Source organism: Osmia lignaria, chromosome 4 (assembly GCF_051020975.1).
Source record: "Osmia lignaria lignaria isolate PbOS001 chromosome 4, iyOsmLign1, whole genome shotgun sequence".
In the NCBI taxonomy this organism is placed as follows: Eukaryota; Metazoa; Arthropoda; class Insecta; order Hymenoptera; family Megachilidae; genus Osmia; species Osmia lignaria.
The window spans coordinates 12,013,758-12,038,459 of NC_135035.1; the positions used below are offsets into that span (position 1 = coordinate 12,013,758).

The 24,702-nt window shown below is 37.6% G+C and overlaps 2 protein-coding genes across 2 annotated transcripts; both read right to left on the reverse strand.

Annotated features, from left to right (window-relative positions):
* Positions 1-953: 953 nt before the first annotated feature.
* LOC117603257 (brother of odd with entrails limited) lies at positions 954-8,352 on the reverse strand. The gene is made up of 3 exons (XM_034322227.2): positions 7,064-8,352; positions 5,049-5,838; positions 954-4,913 (listed from the first exon to the last, which is right to left on the reverse strand). The coding sequence occupies exons 2-3, from the start codon at positions 5,825-5,827 to the stop codon at positions 4,064-4,066; spliced, it is 1,629 nt and encodes a 542-aa protein (XP_034178118.1). The 5' UTR covers positions 5,828-5,838; positions 7,064-8,352; the 3' UTR covers positions 954-4,063.
* Positions 8,353-18,763: 10,411 nt separating this feature from the next.
* On the reverse strand, positions 18,764-24,232 carry LOC143305254 (gamma-2-syntrophin-like). Its single transcript, XM_076688062.1, has 5 exons — positions 23,901-24,232; positions 20,827-21,251; positions 20,382-20,567; positions 19,505-19,851; positions 18,764-19,413 (listed from the first exon to the last, which is right to left on the reverse strand). The coding sequence occupies exons 1-5, from the start codon at positions 24,049-24,051 to the stop codon at positions 19,362-19,364; spliced, it is 1,161 nt and encodes a 386-aa protein (XP_076544177.1). The 5' UTR covers positions 24,052-24,232; the 3' UTR covers positions 18,764-19,361.
* Between the last annotated feature and the right edge of the window lie 470 nt (positions 24,233-24,702).

The window sequence follows — 24,702 nt, forward strand, 5'->3', positions numbered from 1 at the left end:
GCCGGCAGAATAGATTGTTTGTCGATTTTTCACTCTCCTCTCGCGCTATAAAGCCGGCTACGAGTGCTCGTAAAACGAGACCAGACTGGTATAATACAATGGCCTTTATTCTGACACAGATTCACCGGTGTGATATAATCGCTATTAAAATCGCATTTTCAGAACATTGGATAGTAACACTGCAAGGGAATGAAAAGTGTCTGATCAACTGCATTATTTAATATACATTCAAATTTTATATACTTTTTTTAAATATTATATCTACATACATATGTACATATACATATAATGATGAATACAGAGATGGAGCTATAAAGAAGATATTAAAATCTTGTAAAAAGAAGCGTACTTACGTTTTAAAGTAATAGATATTTAAATCTGAAAGAGTAATCATGTTATTCTGTTCATTTTTTAAATTAATGTTTCCTATATTATTTTCATTTAATAAGATAGTACCCTTCTTTACTTATATATTTGATAAAATATCGACTAAAGGTTATTATTAATCTACAATCGGTAGGATACTTTCAGTAGATCATTTCCTGATTGATGGTAATACAGATTGCTGTATTATTATATTTAATAAGATACAAATTGTCAAGAAATATTAATATTTCGCGCCAATTTTACTTCAATTGACAAATTGCGTGATTTTACTGTTAAACCTTTTTGAACTATTACTTCTTTCATTAATATTAGTAGAATAGTATAGTATAGTATAGTATAGTATAATAATATTTTTTATATACCGTTAAATAAAAAATGTCTATCAATTTGAAGCTTGACGTACTGTTATTTCAAAAATAATTATAAAAAATGATTAAAAATGCCTACATATAGGCATTTAGTGGAAAGGGAAGGCGTTGAGTCTCCCCGGACGCCCTTAGGTCGGGTCGGCAATCGTCAGGTGGCCAGGTGGATTGGTCTCTTCTCGCTGGCTCTCCCCCGGCATGCGATTCGGGTATATACAAGTTCCGAAAAGCTAGATTATAGATGGATGGGGCAGGGATTATCTGTCGTCAGCCCCACTGACAAGTCTGGCAGACGATACCGAGACGAAACCCCCTTTTTTGTTCCTACAATTCAAATATTTTTTATATTTTTTATTTCGTAGTTCTTAATATAATTTACAAACATGCTTAACTCTCGTATAAATCTAAAAATATAGATATTGGTGCAAGATGTAAACTAATAACATAGAAAATAACAGGACATTTGAGTCGGTCACGAACATTCTATTTCATTTTGTGACCGGTACTCGTTGTACATAGTACATTGTACATACATTTCCATATATCACTATACATTAGGTATGTTTAAAAACAGTACAAAGTATCATGATTCCCTCTTTCTCACTCTCTCATTGTTTCTCTACCCACACACACGCACGCATACATACATATAAGAGAGAATTTCATTCCTATTTTAATGTGTATATCTGAAAATAAAATTTCAGACTACAATGTAATTCTTGCTTCATTCTCATTGATCACGTTTCGTTCGTTGAGCCCTAAACGTTTCGAAAACATCTCATATCGTCACATCATCAGCTTATTCATAAATAATTGTGTTAGCTAATTAACCCTTTGATTGGTTTACATAATCATCTAATAAAATGTTGCTTTCAGTATAGTAAATAACTAAATAAAAAGGAAATGAAGAATTCTCTTCAGAAAAAATATGGCTTCACTTAAAGGGTTCAACTTTGATCAATATGAAATTAAAGAAGCGAGATGGAAGAAAATTTCACAGACGTTCTCCCTCGTTCTCTTCAGTTCCATTCGAAAAGAAAGCTCGTTTCGACCGGTAGTAAAACCGAGGGGATCAAAACCTGCGTAAGAAAAACCTGCGGTTGGACGGTGCAAGGCAGGTTTACAAAGGACCCCTAATGATCCTCTTCAATAGAATAGGAGAAAAAAGAGGATGGTGCTTGTCTAGGGTCAGAAATATTTTTAGAAGGGGGCAGGTACCACCGAAACGAAGTAGCTTCGACACTTATTGCACCTGTTACCTGTGGCAACGGTGGCACAGGTTGTTCCTGTGGCCAAGGAATTTGCATTATCCCCTCCTTTTATCCATTTGGACAATGGCACCCTCCTTTTTTTTCACATGGAAAATTTTTCGGTCCATCTTTTGTAAATAGTTGTTTCTTGTCGCTAGTATTAAGGCACGTTTTCAACATTCTATTTCTTTTTCTTGTATAATAGTACAGGGTGCTTTAGAAGAAGGGTTACTATATCGTGGAGCAAGTAGTATTTGGTAAATTAAATAAAATCATTTGTGAAACTATAAAATTCATGTTTGCCAGAATTGTTCCTACTTCAACAGGTGCGTTAAAAATATATAACCCTTCTGATGAAATACCCTGAATAATTTAGGACAAACATTCAACTTTACACATCATTATGGTATACACATCCTTATAGATAAGATTGCAGTTACAGAGAACATTAACCCTTTAGCTTCTAACGTTACAATATGAAGAAGTTTGTAAATAAAAATTTTGAATATCAATTTTAATTGCAGCTATACAATGTATTATAAAAGTGTCAAAGAAGAATTATATACAATATTTTAATAATTAATACAAAGGAAACATGACAAGGGGTTAATGTTATTTCAACTGTAATTTAACAAAAGCGTTCAATTGCTTTCACTTGACGTTACGTTAATAATTAACAGATTTCAAACTACGTAGCTCATTAGAAATATAATTTTAATTTAGCATCAAGATTTAAATTGTGAACGAATTTTAAATGAAACTAAACGAAAATTGAAATAAACGCATAATAACCATAGGTATGGAGCATGTTAAATAGATTTTTGTTCGATTTACAATTAACCTAAAGTGGTAAATGTAAAAGTACGAGATTTTCATTCATATACAAGATGTAAAATAAAATTCAGCATTGCACTATTAACTGAATTTCAATTAATTTTCTTTTTTTTATATACAATTGTTCTCTTAATACACTAATGTAATAAATTTTTTGTCAAAGTTAACGCTTTCAACCTTTTCATGTTGTACTCTTCAAAATTCTTCTTTTCTTCTTCACCTTTCTCTTATTCAATATGTATAACTATTCATAAGACTTTGTTTTGTTTGCAAACAGGACTTAAATCGTATCACATGACAGCAAAAATATTGTCACGATTTAAAGATCTCACATTGAAATCACAATAAAAATAAATTGACTCTTCAAAAGTTTCAAATTTATTTTCAGTTGTATTAAACATTACTAAATAGTAAAGTTCTCGTGATTTAATTTTTTTCTGGCAAATCAATAATTCAGTATACCATTGAATGTATGTATATATACAATTTTTTATTTATGATATATACAAAGGGCATTAATTCGATTTTTTCAACAATGATAAAGACAACATTATTATTAGATATAATTTTAGGTATAAAAGATATGAAATAATATATTTTTTTATACTAAATATTTATAGTATTGTCAATATTTGAGCCTAAGTTCATCTTTTATTTGTTCGTTTTCAAGAAGATACTTGAACAAATAAAACAAAGTCCTGAATTCTTTATAAAAGACACAATACAGTTTATAAGTATTCTTTGCAAAAGCAAAACGGTTATTAACAATATTCAGTTGCATCTTTGACAAAAATATTGTGTACCAAAATCGATAAAATACCGTGACAGTATTTTTACCGATATGCGACGGTTCTTATCATTTGGCCTGTTCCACCTTCAAGCAAATGTACAGTTCTGAGCATGGGTGACTTCTCTAAGGAAAACGATAACTTAGGGAAGGGGGCTAATATTAATAACTTCCAAGTTAAAACTTTAAGAACTATCACTTTTCAAATCTTTAACAATTTTACATGTAGAGTTTATTTACAATGCGTGGTACTTTTCAAGTATTATAACAAGTGGGTAGGTCCTCCTTATCCTATATATCCATCTTCGCGTTAAAGAAGCCCCATACTGTACTTTTCTAAAGTAATTGAATAAAAAGCAAAGACACCACCTTCGAACATTCAACAAAGTTCTGTATCTGCTTCAATTTCACAGCAAGCATCATTTGGCATGCTTCACTTTTTACCGGCGCATTATGTCCGCTATAGTGAATCCTTGTCTGGCAGGTGCGGGTCTAGGAGGCGGTGGAGGCTGTGGAGTAGGTGCTCTAGGAGGTCGTACCACTTCTTCTTCTCGTTCCCTATCTCTTTCCCTATCCCTGTTCTGCTCCATTTCTCGTTCTCTTTCTCTCTCACGTTCCTGGAGTTCCAGAAGCATTCTAGACGGTCCTGGTGATCCAATCCTTCGCCTGTACGAGGACAGGATTAATGGCGGAGGTGGAGGGAGTGGTGCTGGAGGATTTTGAGTGACCGAATGGCTACCAGTCCCTCCACTAGTCACTGTAGACGGCTTCACAGTCGGAAGTAGATCTCTTCTGATCTGCAGTTGAGGTCTCTGAGGAAGAGACGAGGAAGAAGCTGGAGCTGGAGGGGGTTGCGGTGGTCCTGATGATCCTTGAGGATAAGAGGCGTTCGCAGAGGCGTTTGGTAGAGAGGAATTCGTGGATACCGATGTGGAAGACGAGGATCCAGCTTCTGGACAATCCTCTTCGGGACTATCGTCGTCCCTGAGTGCTTCCTCGAGGGCCTCGGGTGGCACGTCGCCCACTGCATGGGTTAAAGCGTGCCTCCTGAGGTCGCAATTCCTGCGGAACACCTTGCCGCAAGAGGTACACTCGTACGGCTTGTGGTCCGTGTGGGTGAGGAGGTGGGTTTTCAGGTTACTGCGCTGATTGAAACTACGAGCACACACTGGACACTTGTGTGGAGACTCTTCCATGTGCAGGATCTTGTGCACGGCTAGGGTGCGGCTCTGGCAGAACCCTTTACCGCACTCGCCGCATTTAAAGGGCTTCTCTTTGCTGTGGATGTACCTGTATAATGAGAACAAGATGTTAACGTTGGAATAAGAGAATTTCTATTATAAAAAATTGTATCAAGTATCAAGTAGCACTATTGTAGTTTTATAATGACAAGAAAAATTCATCTTTTTCACGTCTCAAAATTACCTATGATCCCGCAGATGATCCTGTCTTCTGAAGGCTTTGCCACAAATATCGCAGGAGTATGGTCTCTCATCCGTATGGGTCCTTTCGTGAATTAACAAATTATACGACTTTGTGAATTGTCGATTACAAAATTTACAAATAAACTGTTTCTTAGGTCTGGAAGCTCTCCCCGGCGCCCTGAGGAGTCTCCTATCCAAATGCTGATGCGCCAAAGGACCACCAGGAGGGTACAAGGCTGAACCACCAGGGAAAGGACCAGCAAAAACCGGGTACCCAGGTGGTGGTTCCAAAAGAGGGGGTGGAGGAAGAAGAAGAGCTCTTGCAGCCAATTCCTTCCTCTTATCAACCATCATAGCCATGATTTCATAACTGGACGATGATTTTCTGGCGACAGAAGTCTCTGCGCCTACTTCATGGTCCGGATTGGACGCGGTCGATGAGGAAGGTGGTGGTCCAGTTAGGTGAGGGTGCATCTCCCCTGGATAGGGCGCCAGATGTAACCGCGAAGGCACGACAGGCACGAACGCGGACGATTCACGATGATGAGGATGACCCAGGCCTGCAACCAGGCCATGCCGATGGTGGTGATAAGCAGCCAGGGCGCTAGACGGGTCGAAACCCCTGGCGGTCGACTGCGCCGCTGATCCTGAGGATGATGCGCCTGCCGAAGAGGGAGCTGACCTTGACGACGGCCCAAGGCCCAGCTCTCGACCTCTGCTTGTCTCTTCCGAGATCGTGGCCGAGGCCGAGGCCGACGATGCCACGATGTCTGTCGGCATACCGATGACACCTGCAATTTTCATCGATACCAATGATGATAATTCTGTATTGACAGAAGATGCTACCAGATTTACTAATGAATTAACTTTTTCTTCAAGTACAATAAATTGATATTAAAATTAAATTAAAATTATAGAAGCTGTCGTTTCATGAGTAATACATATAATAAAATTTAATAATGAGGGACATTAGGTTTGAAACAATTAATAATTTAATTTTATATAAATATTCAGACAGTTTTTAATAAAATACTTTAATCATTATTCATCTCTCAACCGTATTATAGAAATTATTAAAAAATTTTAAAAATGAAATGATATAGACAGTAATATTTCGAGATACTTAACAACTTCTAAAAAGACTTTCATATCGTTGCAAAATGGTAACGTATACTTTGATTACGAAATGCCTTGGAAACGCGATTCAAGGACTTCAGTCGCGTTTTAAACGCTTCTTTCCCTTAACCTTCTAACTCTGCTTTATTCAACATCGTAATCAAAACCTAATTAGCGGCTTTAGAAAATAATAGTTAACTTTGTGGATAATGTCCTTTTTTCAATCATTTCTCTGGTAGTAAATCCACGTGACAAGGTTAAATGTAAACCATGTTAAACATATCCGCCATCTTGCTATTCATCCGTGACTCCCATTAAACATCAATGTGTATTATTTTCACCTAACAATTAATAGTATTATTCTTTGACTTTTCTCTTCATTTTTCTAATATTTTAAACTGAAGGCAGCTCTACATCAAATATTTCAAATAATCAAATAATTTTTACTATAGATCCAAATTGAACTGAATGTTAATAAATCTATCATTAATAGTTAATAATAGAGTCTTCTCTAGATTACATAGGAAGGATTCGTTGAATAGTATTTTTTTTCTCAATAATTACAAAATGCAGTATGATATAGAAATAAAAGTCTAATCAGACCCACAAGCTAAAGGCACGATAATCAACCAGCGAAGAAAGTTGCCTCATATATCTCATTTTTCAACCGATTCTTTGATAATACGTGGAACTCGCTCCCGTTTGCCAAGCCGCGTGCGTTCCACGAACGTGAACTGGTTATCTCGAGCCGAGCACACCTGCCAACATGGCTTCCGCGGACCCAGCGGTCACGGCTAGTCCCAGCGGCCATATTGGAATCGCGAATGCCCATAGGAATGCAACGAACGTGGAGCCCTTGTTCTCAAAGAAACTGAAGAAACATTTAAAAAAAATGCTCACCAGGGTAACGTCGACCGAGAATAGTTCCCGATCTCCCGTTTATTCACCTTCGGTGGTCCACCGTCACATCTCCGTCCGAGATGTATGATCCTGTCCAGCGACCACTGGCGGAAGCATTCGTCGCGACACCGATATCGGCTACATCGAGCCCTTAGCTTAAACCTTGAGACTCTGTTGGTCGTAGCTGGATCAGAAAAGCATCCGTAGTCACCCACGTAAGCACACATACACGGATTCGCACTGGCGACACACTGTTGTGAACCGCACGTATTTAGTTGGCTGATACACACGAATTTCTAACCGTATTCTTGAAACACTTGTGGTCGCGGAACGTATTATGGAATCCTGGAGAGAAATCTTCGGGACAGACGCACGTCCCTTCTTTCTGGACCATGGACACGAAGCAGCGCGCGGTTTACTGCGTGTTGGACGCCGCCAGGTAAGCTACCTCGGCGCACACCCACGCAGCCGAAGCACACGCATGGTCCACACGCACGGGGATACACAGGTAACAAACCACGACTTGCCTGGGAGTCTTTCCGTTTGGCTGCCGCTAGTAGCGCTGCTGCTGGATGCTGTGCTCCGACTCCGACTCCGACTGCCTCGCTCCTGGCCAACGCGACGCGACGCGACGCGACGCGACGCGACGGTGCAACGGAGTCCGATGGAACTGGCCAATGGCAGTCTAACCGAGACACAGGAGAACCTGGAGCAGGCTTTAGCGATGAAACTGACCCCGTTGCATACGTTGCCTTCGATGGAACAAGTTTTTCTCAAATTCCCTCAATCTTTCTGACAATCGCTGAACGATTTTATGGGAAATTTCTTAATCGAACCTATAAATCGTGGGATCTAATTTACCTAAATGGAAAGAAAGAGACTGTGAATGTATATTTATTCCAGTATATGTATTTACATACACCTCGAGGAACGTGTCTGCATAGTTTAGGCATGATTTGAATTTCATTTGCATCGAAACCGGAGTCGGTGGTGCAAACAGAAGTTAAAGCAATTTAGAATTCTTACTTTAACAAGAGATAGCAGGGACGAATGATATTTTGTATTGGATTACCATTTATGACTTGGGGGAATGATACTGTGTTAATACGTTGTTATGATAAAGTTAGATAAGTACCGGAAATGTACAAGATAGCGGCTGGTGTAATCAGATCAAACTTAAAATTCACAACACTTTCACAAAATTCAATTATACAGAATGGCATTTTACTGTTACCTTACATGCTTACACAACTCTAACTCCTCTAATGGTATACGGTAATGTTCGAATCCATCGCTAACAGAGACGTAGAGCAAAAGGGACCAGGTACGGTGGAGGGAGATCCACGGGTACTCTATCTACCCGTGCCTACGACGCGATGCCGCGCAGGTTGAACGCAGGAGGTTTAGGTAGGGACGTGGTATGAGGAACAGGTGCGTAATAGTAAGGCTTGGTGCCCCCTTGATCGATAAACACCGATCTCCTTTGAATTCGCTGCCCTTTCGACCTTCTGACTCTACTATCCCAATTCATCATTTTTCTCTATCACCATTGTGTTTGAAATTTTCTCAAAACTCTTTGTCATTTATATGTATACTTACACATTATATACCTACACTTAGAAAATGTAGTAAACTTAAGTTCACCCACCACCCCTCTTTCATCCCTTAGGACCAAATTGGCTGAATCTTGTAAGAATCCGCAGCGGAGGGTAGTCTTATTTATCGGAAAGGGGGACGGTGTCACGTTGGAAAGGCGGAAGGTAAAAAAATCGTGAGGCAGGTTGTAAGTCCACCTGTAGGAAAGTCGCGCGGCGCCGGCACTGAAGAAGGAGATCGGTTGTTGGTGGGCGGGAAGGGGAGAGGCCAGCGGCCAGAGGCACTCAGAGAGATCGAGCCTTGGTCTCCTTCGCTCTTTCATCCCTCTTTCCAGTCCGGTCTATCCCTCTCTTCCTCGGTAACGTATTTCGTATTTTTCTTTTTCTTCCCTTCTGCTGGCAGCAGCCGCCGACGCCCAGCCGGTTTTACACCAGCGAATCGATCCAATCGAGTGTCTCGGAAGAACGAAGCTGGTTCTAGTTCATGGATCGTGGATTTCGCTCCACTTGCCTAGAACAACCGGGGTAATTGTTCGTCTGGTCTCAGGGATCTGCTTGCGTCGATCACCGTACGCTTCCTCGTGACGATCTCGAGGAACAGGAATAGCTTGTCCGCGCGAGGAAAGAGAAGCGCGACCGTGAGACGCGTAGACGTTTCTTTCATTTTGCCTCACCTTTCGTTTCGTTTCGTTTCGTTTCGTTTCCTTTCGTTTCGTTACAGTGGCAACGTGGATTGCTGCAACAGTATACGAGTATTCCTTATCAATCGAAACCGAATTGTCTGTTGGGAGCGAATTGGTTTCTCGGTCTTCGAACTGCTGGAAATTCCTCGTGTAGAAACGGGAGTATGCTAAGTGTTTACTTAGATTTGATTTAGGGACCAAATTAGGTGAAGATGGTATCTGTTGATCGGTCATGTTCAATGTGCAGAGAGCAATGGACTATTCTATGCATTAGATATATGTATGTATGTAACAACTTATAGGTACAACTAGTCAGTTTGAACAGGAGAATCATCCCCAAGTCCGCCAAGTCGGTAAACTCCTTATCTTCTGTCAGTAAATTATTCATTAGTCGAAGAAATAGTACAATTAATCATTGATAAAATATTGCTAATGATTCTGAAAATTGAACTGATTAAGAATTCCACTGATGAACACGTGTTCCGTTTTATGATTACAGACTGTCCTGTTACATACTTCGTACATCTTTCTCGCGAAACTTGTTTATCTAATCGCAATACGAACAAGAATATACTGCAGGCTATCCTACAAATAACTGTCGTTAGAATTTTTTAACACTATACCTACAACTGTAACCTTATCTCACGATACGTTTTACAGTTACCTGTAGTTACCTCTCTTTCTTAAACTATATCTCCTTGAAGATACGCAGAAGAACTTTTGTAATTAAAAAACTCGTTCTATGTACCTAATTCCACTCACAAATGACTTTAGCATTATTCATAGTAGCAACAATTTCACACTTTTTCTACTCCAGCTATCACCAACTTTTCCATTTCACTTTACTTTCTATTCGCCATACAAAATAATGCTTGAAAGCATCTTACTAGTATAGACATTTCTAGTCAATTGCTGTAGTATCGATCGATAGATCACCCATCGAGACGACCTCCCGGCATGAATATTAAGACAAATTTTTCGAATATTGTAGACTGGTAGGAATGCTTCGATGAACTCACAGCGTGATCGAATCATTTTCTCCATCGCATCGCTTCAACGAAACAATCCCCCCTATTGATGCTCCATCGATGTTCATTAACAATTTTAATGTTCTGTGAATTTCTGTTCCGCGCCACGAGAAAGCGGCCGAGAATAAAAACAGACCGACTTAGGCCTGTGCAAACATCCAAAGATATTCTTGAGCTTCGTGATCACAGAAACGGAGCGTGATTCACTCGGACGCGGACGTTCTAAATTTCCGGTGAACGTGCTGAATGAAATTCGCCAAATGTCTTCAACTTTCACTCACTTTATCCTGATTTCAATTTCTCTAATCTAACATATTGATATAATTTATTCTAATTATTATTTTAATCTAAATTTTAATTTTAATTTTTCACATCCTTCCAATTAAACTTTAAAACAATTTCATAATAAATTATATTTATTATGCAATCATCATAATGGATTAATTGATGGTGAGCACTTTTCAAAAAGGTCCACCAATTTTTCCGTGTTTCGTGCATAAGTGGACGTCTACCTGCGGATGCATTTGTATTCACGAGCCGGCGACACGCAGTCGGGTGCAGCTTCGTGTAAACGCTGCAGGTACCTGCCAATGTGGACGAATCAGCTGCAGAGGAACGTTTTTATGCACCATCTCCGAGAGATAATGTAGTCGTTCTTTTCACTGCTCTCCTATACTACTCGATGCGCCGCCAAAGAGCCTTCTCCAACGCTTTTGACAAGCATTTTTACATATTCCTCTTCCTTTTTTTCTTTCATTTTTCTCCGTTCTCTTAATGGATCGATTAGAATGAAAATACAACTCGAAACGACGCGTAAGAGAATAGAAAAAAAAAAAAACGATTATGTTGATGAATGAGGTAAGCTAAAATTTCTTTTTTTTCTCTATATTGTTAAAAAATTTTATTCTAGCAATTTTCATAAACACTTTTTGCAAGTAGATTTAAAATTTTGAGAATAAAAAATAGTTTATTTTTCAACTGATTGAGAAATGTGATACAAAATGGTACAAAGAAACGAAACATTGACGAATTGCTAGAGAGAAGAGTACGATAACGGTACGCAGTGACGAATCTTTTCCTAAAAGGCCCATATACCAGGGGGAGGTCAACGTGAGAAAAAAATGTAACTTCGATGACAGGTATTTTACATTTAAATATCGGAGCAAGTCGTGGTACTCAGATGCAAAACACTATGTCGCACGTGATCTCCTGTCTGACAGCAGCCCATACACCAACGTAGAGACTAATGATGGAGTTGAACAACATTCTCGGACTGTAATACAGTCGTAACTCTTGATGGAATAATTAAGTATTATTCAGAATAGCTGACAACTTTTAACTCGAACTTTGCTCATTTATTCCAAAGTGACCTAAAAAATGAAAAAAAAAATATTGTAATCAGGGGTTTTGTGATTCATAGATATAATAGATTTAGGGGTGATTTTTTGGAATTTTCATAACGATATTTTTCATTTTTATATTGTAAACTTCATACAAATCTAAGGAAAATTGTGCAATCATTAAGAGATATAGATAAATTTTGTAATAAATGCAAATCAAAGTGTAGCGCTTCCGGGGAGGTCAGAGGAGTCAGTTTGTGCAAGTTTTTAGAGTCAGAGACAGGGTCGAGGCGTTGCTACATCGCAGCGTGCAACTGCCTCTCGTTTCGTTTTGTTAACTGAACTAGTTCCCTCTCCTCTTCCGTTCAAGTCCATTCTGCCACTACCACCGAACGCCATCGCTCTACCAGCACACGTTATCAAGATCACCACTGTGCTGGAAGCTGAAGAAGGATCTGGCGAACGAGTCTGAAACGACAGAGAGGAAAGACCACTGGACGAAGAAGCACCGCATCTCTCGACTTTCACAGAAGATTCCATCGAATTTAGGCTGGTTACAGAGAATTACTTTTTTCGGAAATGCCCGTCGGATGTCTGGGAAGGTGGTTGGTAAATCTGCAAGGATCTACTATCGAGTATCGTTTAAACTTTCATCGGAGACGTGTCAAACTAACTGAGACCAGGATGAACTTGATGGAATTTGTGAATTAAGCGACGTTCACAATTGCATGATCCATTAGAAAACATTTGTCAAGAAAAGCATAGCAAATAATAAAAAGAGAACAGGTCGAAACAAGAAAGAAGTACAAGAACTGAAAAAAAGAATGCTTCACAAATGAAAGCCTTTTAAAATATATGCACGCCTTTTGCTTGATAATTTAAGTTCCAAGAGAGATCAAGAAGAAGAAGAAGAAGAAGAAGAAGATGAAGAAGAGGAGGAGGAATGGGAGGAACGAGATTAAGATTAAGATTAAGATTAAGAATGTAGACGATAAAAAGAACACAAAGAATGTAATTAAGGAAGTAATATCATAAAATTTTAGTTGTACAATAATGAATGGTTTCAATGCGTTTAAGTCTTCGTTCGAATGAATTTTAGGGAGGTGGAAAAAGAAGGAATAAAAATGAAGAACCAAGTAGAAAAACGATGAGAAGAACAGTGAAAACAAAGAACGAGAACGTTGACCACGGTAAAATAACAAAATAACATTACATATGTACGTTTCACGGGTGTGCAGTTTCTCTGAATGGAGAGTTGACGAAAAGAAAACAATGAGAGGCAGGAGCAGAAGAAGAAATGGACGGCCAGGCAGAACTAAAAGGAAGGAAGGAAGGGCGGGGAAATTAAAGAGAGGGGTGGAGGGGTTCTCGCGAAACTTCAAGATAAATACATGCACCAGTCGAAGGAATTCGAAAAAGGCAAAAACGAGGGCAAAATGAATTAAGAGTAAAAAGAAGATGCAAATATAAGAACCAGTCAAAGACTTGGAAGTTTCAGAGATTTTTCCTAAAATTCAAATAAAAGCAGGTGGACATCAGCTTTTTATCTTGTTGAAGAAATTTAAGTGAGAAGAAGAGAGCTGAGAGGTAGGCAGATAACATTGGCAAAAGCAACAAACTCGTTAAAAGGAAGGCGACAAAAATTGAAACAAAATATGGATCAAAAGGTAGAAAGCGTGGCAACCATCATTGAAATACAGGGTGTCCAGAAGATTATGGCAAAACGATCCAAGCTTGCAAAACGTATCAAAGATATCCTTCCTTTTAATAACGCGGAAACATGTTACATGTGTATGTGAGTACTCTTGCAATGATATTACCACAGTATCGATCGAGCATCAAATTATTGTTAAAAATTTAAAGTAATGATTCTTTGCATTAACTTTAAGGCGTTCGTTGAATGATAATCACTTGATTAGCACCAGTGTTGGTCGCCGTGGGGTTTTAGTCAGTAGGAATCTGACACTCCCCCGCCGCCCTCTTCCAGGGGACGGTGGGGGGTCTTATGCAAGATTTCCCCACGTTAAAAAAAAAAAAAAAAAAAATCCTTTACATCTCTGCTTTCCTTACATCCCTGTATCCCTAACATCTCTGCATTCCTTACATCCCTGCAACCCTTACATCCCTGTATCCCGTACATCCTTGCATCCCTTACATTCCTGCATCCCTTACATCCCTGCATCCTTTACATCGCTGCATTCCTTATGTAAGCATTCCATTATAGCAGCTCCTGGTGGTAAAAAAAGTAACTAAAGTTTGCCGAAATTTTGGCCCTCCAGCGGGAAAAATGTGAACTAAAATCTCGATGTCGAACCAGCGCCATCTGGTTTCAAAAAAAGGAACTAAACCTTGCCGAAATTTTGGCCCTCTAGCGGGAAAAATGTGAACTAAAATCTCGACATCGAATCAGCGCCATCTGGTTTCAAAAAAAGGAACTAAAGCATGCCGAGATTTTGGCCCTCTTGCGGGAAAAATGCGAACTAAAATGTCGACGTCGAATCAGCGCCCTCTGGCGGCAAAAAAGGGAACTAAATTTTGCAAAAATTTAAATTAAAAATTATTTTTCACAAGACTTTACTTACCTTTACTTACCTTTACTCGAACCAGTGGCCATTAGTATTTTTTTTATAATATATTATTATATTTATAATATATTTATTATAAGGGTTGAAAGGATAGAAGAGATGCAGGGAGAATTCAAGAGTGTAAGGGATACAGGGATGTTAAGGATGCAGACATGTAAGGGTTGGGCCTCGTGAGACAAAAAAATAATAAATAACTGGGAATAAATATTGTCTATGAAATTATTGTACTCTTAATAAAGAAAATGTTCATTCATACATGTATCTCTGTAGTACAGATATCTTAATATCAAACAGAAAATAATTAATTTTGAACAACATGTGTTCAGTGTGAATGTAGCTTCAATGGCCAGCGAAGAAGTTTCAAGAAGAAGGACAAAGAAGCCAGGAAGAAGAAGATGATGAAGGAAGAGCAGTGGGTAAGGAGCAGAGGAAAAGGAAAAGGAAAAGGAGAAGAAACATGGTCTCGCAGCGTGCACGGATCTCAGAGCATGGAGAACACGAACTGGCCGCCGCATCGCATACCTACACGACGCGTAATGAGAACATACCAACGTCGTTCGGCCTGCTATCTGTTATCAAACGGATACCACCGGTTCAACCTCGGATAAACCTTGTACCGGGCCCTTAGCTAACTTAAATTCGTTTTACACCTCGCCCGGCACCGGTTAGATTTTTGCTATGGATGGTCTTTCTATTTTCAAAATAATGACAACTAATTTTACTAATTATTTCTATAATATTTCAAAAATTAAAGAGAGAGTAGGTACATGGAAAGTGCCACCTGGTGGTTATATTATGGGAAGAATTATCTCTTTCTAAATCATTAAACGCTATGAAAGTTGGAAATTTGAAATGAATGCAGATATGTATACGGATAGATCGGTAATTTATACGAATTAATAGATAGTATCACAGGTACAGCGTAACAGGTATCAGGATGGAATTGCGTATCGAGTTCGGAAACCGACTAATAATCTTCGAATAGCCTTTCGAATTCCATTGCGAAATTACACGTCTCGATCTTGAGAGTCCGTTACACGAATACTCGGAAACAGTTGGCAGACAATTATTATCAATTTGAAACCATGGGAATGGTTGTAGAAAGGCTGACAATGAGATCGATATTATAAAATGTCGATATTTCTTGTTGCAGTTTGACTAATATTCATAATAGTTTCTATTGTTACAGCTTTCAATTTAGATATGCAATTGAAAATAAGAATTAGATTAGATTAGAATTAAGATTAGAATTATGTACATATATTGTACGATTTTCTTTTTATTATTATATTGTATTATATTTAACATAAGAATAAAACGGTTTGCATTATAAAGTCAATGAAAAAATACCAATATATTTTTTAACGACATTTATTACAAGAAATCTATAGATTGGTTTAATCAATTGATTTCCAGTTTTGACACTAGAAAGACGGACACGGTTACATTTGACCCTTTTGTACTTTAGCGATCACTCTAATTCTATCTTATTACATCAATATTGTAATCTATCATATGCATTTTACAAAAATTTCCTCTTATGTTACTATTAAAATGATTTCAACGCAATGAAGTAAAATGTCTTTAATTATATATAAATTATTTTTAAGTTTGCTAAAATATTATAATTTATTAATTACTAATAATTGATTTATTCTCAAAGTATCCAATTTTAAGGATTTTAAAACAAAAGAAAGAAACTAACGAATAAGCAATTGTTCTTTCAAAATTTAAAACAAATGTCAAGGTGTTATTTGGTCAAGGAAAGCGACCGTTGTCCGACTTTCTTGTCATCAAGATGATTCTCCTACCAGCTTAAAACACTGCATCATCTAAACAGCGATAAAACCAACGTCCTTCAAACCAGTTCGAAGGGTGACAGGTAAATAATTGACGCATTTCATTCTACAATTGTATTAAACCTCCTATTTTATTATCTGTGCTTTTGAGCGGTCTGTCGTTAAATTTCGCGGTTCTCTCGTGTCGCTATCGAAGCTCGTCCGATAATGTCTCATTATCTCTTTTCTTTCGTTGCTACTCCGTATTTTTCGCATAATTTGTCGTAATCGAACCGACGCGACGCGACGCGACGCGACGACATGCGTTTTATACTTTCATCGTTCGATCGCTCCTCCTTCTCGTTATTCGAGAAATTAACACGACTCTTTGATTTTTCGTTTTTCTTCTTTTCCTTTCCTCCTTATCGAATAACGATACAGTCGCAGCAATTCCATAGACACTCGCATAACTGATAAATTGATAACTGATTAGGTAATAATTCATTTTCATTGTTATTCAATGCTTGCAGTTTCTTGGCTAGAAACGTATTTTTAATTTAATGGAGTGGTCATTATAATCATTTGAATGAACCGTCAACCATCCCAACAAATTATCATTCGAATAAAAACTATTCTTGTACAGCTGTGAACGACGAATTTATCTAAAATGTGCGTACTGTTTTCAAATATTAAATCTGATCCTCCTTCATCAGTATCTTATATGTATATTAATATTCTATGCACATCACCTTCTTAACTTGGCTTCGTTTCTCTTTTTTTTTTTTTTTTAATTAAACTCACACGATACTTTACTTAAGGGTGTCAATTTACTTATATGTATGTATATCGTCTTTTATTTCTATTTCGAAAGTTTGTTTCTTCTGAAGGAAAAAAATTCTAAATTGCCCACAATAAGTAGAATGACCCCTTAAAATAGTAGAAGAAGCATTCCTTTTGAACAACAGAAAAATCGAGTTCACAATTATTGTTCTTCGACTTTCCCCTTTTGATGTTTTGTTCTTCGCACTTTAAACACTTTAAAGTAACGAACGTTACAATAGCACTTAACATAGGATCTATTCTTGAACACTGAACCACGCTTGTTCAAACTATAAAATACAAATAATGTGACGCTTTAAAACACCTTGACTTCCATGGACTCCAGTCCATGTACAATGGACTTTTTAATACTATATTAATTGTGGAAGGTTGAAGTAAGTGAAACGGTTGAATTAAAAGCTGAACTAATTGTATCTTAAATGATTGCAATTACAGTTTTCCATTATTGTAAGGCAGTCAATATGTAATAACCCTTACCTTATTACTGATGACTATGATTTAGAAATGACAATTGATTGTTTTCTATGTAGAGTAACAAGGTATATTTGCAAAGTATTTTTACCTTTTCGATTGATTTATAAATTGCACTTGTATCCAAGTACCATAAATGAAATCCTTTGGTAGTCAACGTGTTAAACAGCATCAGGTTGGTTATTTCGGGCTTACAAGGTGAATGTTTGTATTGAATATTTGTGGAAATTCGTGGAAACGCAGTGGACGACCTTTAACCTTCTTATATCTAAATCGGACCCTATATTAAGAAAACCGTGGGTATGTTTCTAATTAATACAAGACACAATCGGTGAATCAACGATTCTCAGTTTTGATGTTCGACATTTGTCAAATATGATTTCAATTCTTCCTTACAAAGTTTTGTATACGTATACGGATACGTATATAAATTCTGAACTAAATAACTCTGAACAGTGAACGTGTTAAATCTGTGTCTGACCAATTACCGTCAACGACTACTTGAAGCAGCGTTTCTTTCTTGCTTTACTGTAAGAAATTAGTATATGGTATAGAGAAGTTATTGTATAATTAATATATATTATATAGTATTAGCCAAAAGTTTGTAAGTAGTGCATGAATTAAAAAAACAAAATAAAAAAAGGAGCATTTGGACTAAAAAAATTTTGTACTCATTAGAAAATAAATAATATTTTTTAACCCAGCAAACCATTAGGTCAGGCTTCACAAGGAGAAGTTCTTGCCCTTTCCCATAGGCATCCCCGAAGAGAATGACGATGTAGGGCACCACTTGCATGTGGTAAAGGAAATGAAAGAATATTAATTGTATTTCCTTAAAATATTAAATTTAGGAAATGAAAGAAACTTTAGATATTTAATACAGTGACACTTTTATACAATATATCAGATTAAAAACTTTGTACTGTTACACGATTGAATAATGAACAATAACAACACTCGAGGAGGTGACTTTTTAAACATTTTGAACAGTATACAATCATATACAGTAATACCTATTATAAAATATTTACTTTCATACAAATCAATAATATTCAATTCCAGTATTGCGTCTTTAAAGAAATCATTCTTTTGAGAAACGTTGCTTGAAGTATTATAATTGTATTAAGAGTATACCTACTTAATTTTCGCTAAATGCAATATTATATTAGAAATTATTATAAAATAGCATTATCAATATTAAGACAGAAAATTTGCAAACTCTAATCAGAATTATTAACAACAGTAAGATTTATGAAATTTACAATATAAATATTTAGAAGAGTGACAAAACACACAGCAGAATAATTGCAATTCATATAATACAATAATAGACAATAATTTTTACAGAAATTTGTACAAAATCCAAATAGTCAATCTTTGACTATATCCTAGTGAAATTTGCAATCATAATTCATTCAATCATAAATATTTCAAATGATTGTAATAAAAATCTGTGGCTGCAAATTAATAATATTTTAATTATTTAAATGTTCAGGAAAATTCTTTTCTTTTCTTTTCTCAATTCAATAAATATTTTTCTCTATTTTTCTTAAAAATGATTATTCAATTTTCATATAAGGATAGCATTATGAGCTTTGTTTAAATTATAAATTTAATTTATAATTATTTTGGCAGATATTTGGCACCTCTGTTTCTCGATGATACCGATAATAAATTACAAAGGATGTAAATTGTCGTTACAAATGAATCCGACGAAATGTTCTAAACAAAAGTTTAACGGATTCTATTATAATGACGAAGAATTTCGAAGAACTGCGAATTTGAAGAGCATTTGCGACATGATCCACGTGATGCATTTGCGAACGACAATCGAAGCGACAATGACGACAGTGATTGATGAGTTTGTGATTTGCGACAATGTTCGTTAGGAACCGGAAACATGAAGAGACGAAGGACACCTTAGGGGATCTTCGCTGCTTCGGCTTCTTTGCTTCTTTGTACGGTAAGTCGGCCTTTGTCAACCAATCTTTATCCATCGATCGATCGAGTATTCTAGAGCTGCCAGCCATCTGGAAATTACAAAACGGTATTAATAATAAAAATTATTGACACCTATACAGCTTGAATAATTTCAACTTTGTAGAAATTCTACATTCTTACCGTTTCTTGTCCATTTCGGACTCCGTAGCAAAGATATAACTTCTCTGCGTGGGATCCGGTGGCTGCAATTCGAACGCGTGTTTCCTACCACCGGAAGTGGCCGCACTGCTGTGCACCCTGAAGCCGTGAAGACAGGCGACACCGAATGCTTTCTCTGCATTAGCGTCATCGTAGAAATACAATGCTGCATCCTTCAGTACGCAATATCGTCTGGACCAACCAGTTGGTGAAGATGTTTTCCTCGCGTGTTCTTGTTGCTTACTCAGATAACCAAAACAGTCTGGTCTTTGAATGGCGCATGCTGCCATTTCACGCATCCTCATCGATGCTTCCAACCATGTATCCACCTGAATATCGTTAAAAGCACCCGAACAAATTTTTCATTGATTTGATTGTTCTAGTATTAATGAAATATCTATAAGTAAGTTTCAAGCTGATACGGTTGCAAGTGCCATGTCAGACTTTGTATCTTTCGTAATTCGCCACTTGATATGCAACAGCCTAATATATCCAAACTTTAATCTAGTTATTCTAGCAACTCCTACAACAAGATCAGTGAACTTAGTAGTTTAAAACAAACCCTATTTTCAGTCTCAAACTTTCGTCGTTTCGTTAAATTCTGGAAACTTGTTTCACGTAAGTGGTAGAGCTATACAGAAAAGTGGTTGGAGCTACAGAGTGGTTCATAAATTTACGTTAATATTTCAGAGATAAAAAAAATATACATATATGTATACCAAAGAGGCATTCGAAGGTTTGATAGCCCCGAGCCTCCAGAAATCTTAATTCGGTCCTATTTGTGACAAGTTATTAAAACATAGTTGGAGCAAGTGTTCTGGGACCGGATAACTTTCTCGCTGTTGCTCGCAGCATTTACCTGATCGTTTCTCTCAATGGCTTCCTTGATGACTGTCGTCCATCGGGCAGCAGCTTCCTCGGAGTCGGCCGCGAGTCGAAGTGTCGGTGCACCCTGTTTCTTTATCGCAAAACTCTGTAACCTCAGCTCCGGTGTTTGTTCCACCTCGTACTTTATCAGCATTACTGCCCCCACTGGCTGTGAATCCTGTGGAACCGTTCCTCGTGTAAACACTTGTCATCTCGATGGATGCAATTCGCGAGAAAGAATGGCAGTTAAATGGCTCGAGCTCGAACCCGAACCGGAGGCGTGGCGGCCAACTTTTTTTTTATTCTGATTAAGGACAAGCTCAGACAACTTGCACTCTTTAGTACTTACAGGGTTATTCAAAAAGGATTCTTGTAAATTTGCTTAATGAATATTACATGTGATAAAAATTTGCAAATAACTTATTATCCTTACTAACCGCATCAGTCTTGTAATAGTAGAGGCAGTTATCACGTCGCAGAGCAAACCATCGTCGGACCCATTTATCGGTATTCGTGGAGGTCGCCGATTTTCTCCAAAGGTAACCGGAACAGAGTGGTGCCTCATCGGTGTCTTCTTTCGTTCCAGGCCTGACCATTCTCGGTGCCAGGACGTTACAGGTTCTCGCCACCTCCAATTCTAGTACATCGGTGCCAGAATGTGCTAGCCTGACGACTTCCGAATGAGTCGCGTCCATAACGCTTTTTCCATTCACCGACATGATAATATCGCCGACTTCAAGGCCTGAACTCTCCGCCGGTGTATCAGGTTCAATGGCGGAAACCACCACCGGTTTCGAGCCGTGAATACGGAAACCGAACTCTCCTCCAGCCTCGCGTTTCACTACCACCCTCTTGTCGCATTCTGTAATTATTACGACCTCTGTGTTATTCATTGATTATTGTACCAAGGAGAACTGTGAAAGGGTTTTATTGGGAACTCCGAGACAAGGAAATGTCTCCTCTGTTCGCGTTCAATCGAATAATGGAATCGCGAATGCTTGAATCCACGAAAGTAATCGAATTACTTGTTAGGATCGTTATAATTTTCTACACCATGTGTGCTATATATGTACACTTAAAATCTCATCTTTACAAAGAGATGAACAATCATGATTAAAAAAGAATAGAATGTTGTTTCTGTTGCTACTTCCATCAAATCACCCAATTTCCAACGTTTCTTATACAGTTATTTTTCTTACCGATTACGTTTTTTCAGATGAGTTAAGCAACGTCGTCGAACTTTCTGCTAGAATTTCGCGGTTATTTTTGGAATCTGCAGTCACGCAATAAATCATACGCCAAGAAACGGAAGTTTATACAGAGTTTTCTTTACGGAGGATCAATGGTAGTCCCCGTTTGTTCCAATTTATTTTCACAGTTGCTCAGTCTGATTCTTCCTCGATGTCACACGTGTTACATACATGTATACATACATATAAGAAAAAATGTTAGTTCTTTCAAACTAACAATGCTCTATGTATTTTACAAAATATTATACTTAATATAAGAATATTAACAAATTGGTAGGTACATAATTTGTAGAAAGAAAGCAAAATAAAAATTTAAATAAAAAACAACTTTAATACGTTAAATAAAAAATTCCCAATTGGTATGAGTGTGAACAGAGAAATGGGGTGAGTAGCGGAATAAATCTGATTTTATTTATAGCTGCTTTGTCAGTTGCAAACTTTCTAAGCTGTTTTTTAATAGACATTATATACAAAAGCAAAGTTTTAATAAAAAATCTCATCAGTTTTAAGTTATTATTTATCTCCCCAATTAACTATTTTTAATTATGTCAATTTTTATTAATTAAAAACAATATTTATATTTTATTTATATTGTTACTACAACATATTTATTTTTTAAGTACCAATGTACACTCACGTTGCTTGAAAATGATCGATTTCTGGGATATTTAAATTAATAAATAATTATTTACCTTTGCTTCTCGTTTAATTATTTACTTTAGAAATGAAGTTTTATTTCAATTACAAATTCTCATGAATAATGGATTCATGCAATCGCTTTTCCACGTTTACCAATTCCACAGTTTATTTCTTGATTACATTTCTTGAATACATCGCATCGTATTCTGATTAATCGTTACCTGATTAATCCCCCATGTAAAAACAACAAAAATACACCATGTTTAAACAATTAAATAGGGTATTCATAAAGTTTCACGATTTAAATTCATAATATTGATCAGTCTCGTTCGCCAAGTTTTTTCCAAAGGTCTTACTCACTCTATACTCTATAAGCAATATTTTTAAACAAAATATCACTGGCCCCACTTTCCTCGTTCCTAAACCTTCACCTTCCATTTACTATGACAATTAACATGACTACAATTATGACTATGGATACGCAATAAGAAGTAAAAAGGGGGTAGGAATCGTGGAAACTTATTAAACGAGGTCGAAGTGCAGGCAAAATAAAAGCAGGTCGTGCCGAAGTTAGTCAGGTACGCATCAGGCCATAAAAATAAGTGAGTCCTTGCGTCACCAAGCTTCAAACGTAATCGACTGTGTTCATGCTTAGTCTTTTGTCTCATCATCGTTTGCCCTGCTGACAGAGAACGATAGAGAGCTTCTTTTATTTTTGCGATAAAGGAGCCACTCGCATTCCTGTCAACCCCTTTCGCAGCTGGTGGCAGAAATAGCGAAAATTACTTTGTCATCTTTTTCCTGATATCCTCTTCGGGCGGAAATTCTCGCTCGTGCGACGACAGCATTCCAAGGTTACTGAGACTCATTGGGGATGACTGTTATGGTAATTATGGATTTTAACCCCTTTCATATAACGTCCATTTTGCGTTAGTCTTAAATTGATTTTCTATACTTGATCGATAGCGACTAATCATTAAGACCAATTATGAAAGAAAAAAAAAAAAGCAGGAACTTATAAAACATTGTTAACAAAATAAAATTCATATAAAATGTTAATAAAATTTTAAATATTCTCCCCTGATGGAGATTATTACCTAATTGTACGGGTCATGTCCGATGTAAACTAATTACAAGTAAGCTTAAACCACCGTTGATGTGGGAATCTAATTTTAACGCCATTAAATTGATACGCACCGCGGACAAATTTGGATGAAACAGGCGCACTTGGTCCGATGTTGTTCAATGTCGTAGCAACATCGATAAATTGGTTACAAGATGAAAATCGTATTTCTAAAGAGGATATTTTCGTGCAGTTTCTTCACGGTCAGCAGAAAATAATTAGCCTGCGTTACGACCGTGACTTCGTTCAACAAACTGTTACTAGGTTGGAATCATGATTTTCTTTTGACAATGAATCGTATTGAAAAAATCATCGAACGAAGAAAATAATTAAGAAGCGAGATTCTCGAAAAGCGTGCCAGAAACCACGAGTTCATCCGCCTAGAGGCAACAAAAGCAGAATGCATCGCATCGCGTCGCGTCGCGTCGCGTCAGACGGAAACCAAGAACAGTACAACCAAGTAGTCGAGAATCACGAGACAATGAGAGAAAAATTTTACCGTGGGTCGATGCGCCCAGCCTGGTGAGGGCTTGCCCTTCCCTGCACCAAACTCTGAGCATGCATTTCAACAGCTCTTCCAAGGCTTTTTTCAAGGACACATCCGCTCCAAGTTCCGTGGAATACTCGGAGGCCGCGCAATCGCACACCATCGCGAACGGTACACCGCGACACCTTCCACCGCGGGAGCACTTGAACTTCCGGTTGCACCGTTGCAAAAGAAATACACGCGCCGCGGAACGCGGGAATCGCGAGAAAATGCTCGATCTTCCGAAGAGGATATCTACGGACGGCCCATGGAATGCGACTCGACGCCCTGACCCACTGACTGCCAGCCAAAAGCTTCTTCCACTCACCACCCTCCTACCCACCTTCTCATCCAATCCTCCCAGTATACCCGACGCTCATTTTCCCCCTCACCGATACAACAGTTCGGCTTAACTTTCCTTCGGATATTTAGACGGCCGCGAATCGTCTAATGGGCCGGCCCTTTTCATATACCATAATATTGTAAAATATGTAGAAATCTATGTCATTATGAAAGACATCCTACATATATATTTTATTTAAGTATATGCACATATGTTTCTGGACGATCCTTCGGATACTTCGATGGGGATGCTGATGAATGGAATGCCAAGTATCTGGAACGAGGCGGAAACGATGTTCCGGAGGAACGGAATTTTCGTAAATTGCAAGCGGTAGGTAATTAGGAATGGGTTTGCTTTGAATGAGTCCAGTTGGAGATGGTTACTACTGTATTGATTTTGTAAAGAGTTAGAGTTAGAATAATAATGAATAAT

Bases quoted from the DNA above. Each gene is read 5' to 3' on its own strand.
- LOC117603257 (XM_034322227.2), bottom strand. From the start codon at position 5,827: ATGCCGACAGACATCGTGGCATCGTCGGCCTCGGCCTCGGCCACGATC. The intron at 4,914-5,048 runs GTAATTTTGAGA...CTCATTATACAG, and splicing joins GATCATCTGCGGGATCATAG to GTACATCCACAGCAAAGAGA.
- LOC143305254 (XM_076688062.1), bottom strand. From the start codon at position 24,051: ATGGTGTGCGATTGCGCGGCCTCCGAGTATTCCACGGAACTTGGAGCG. The intron at 20,568-20,826 runs GTTAGTAAGGAT...ACGGTTCCACAG, and splicing joins ACTATTACAAGACTGATGCG to GATTCACAGCCAGTGGGGGC. The intron at 19,852-20,381 runs GTAAATGCTGCG...AACGATATTCAG, and splicing joins CCATTGAGAGAAACGATCAG to GTGGATACATGGTTGGAAGC.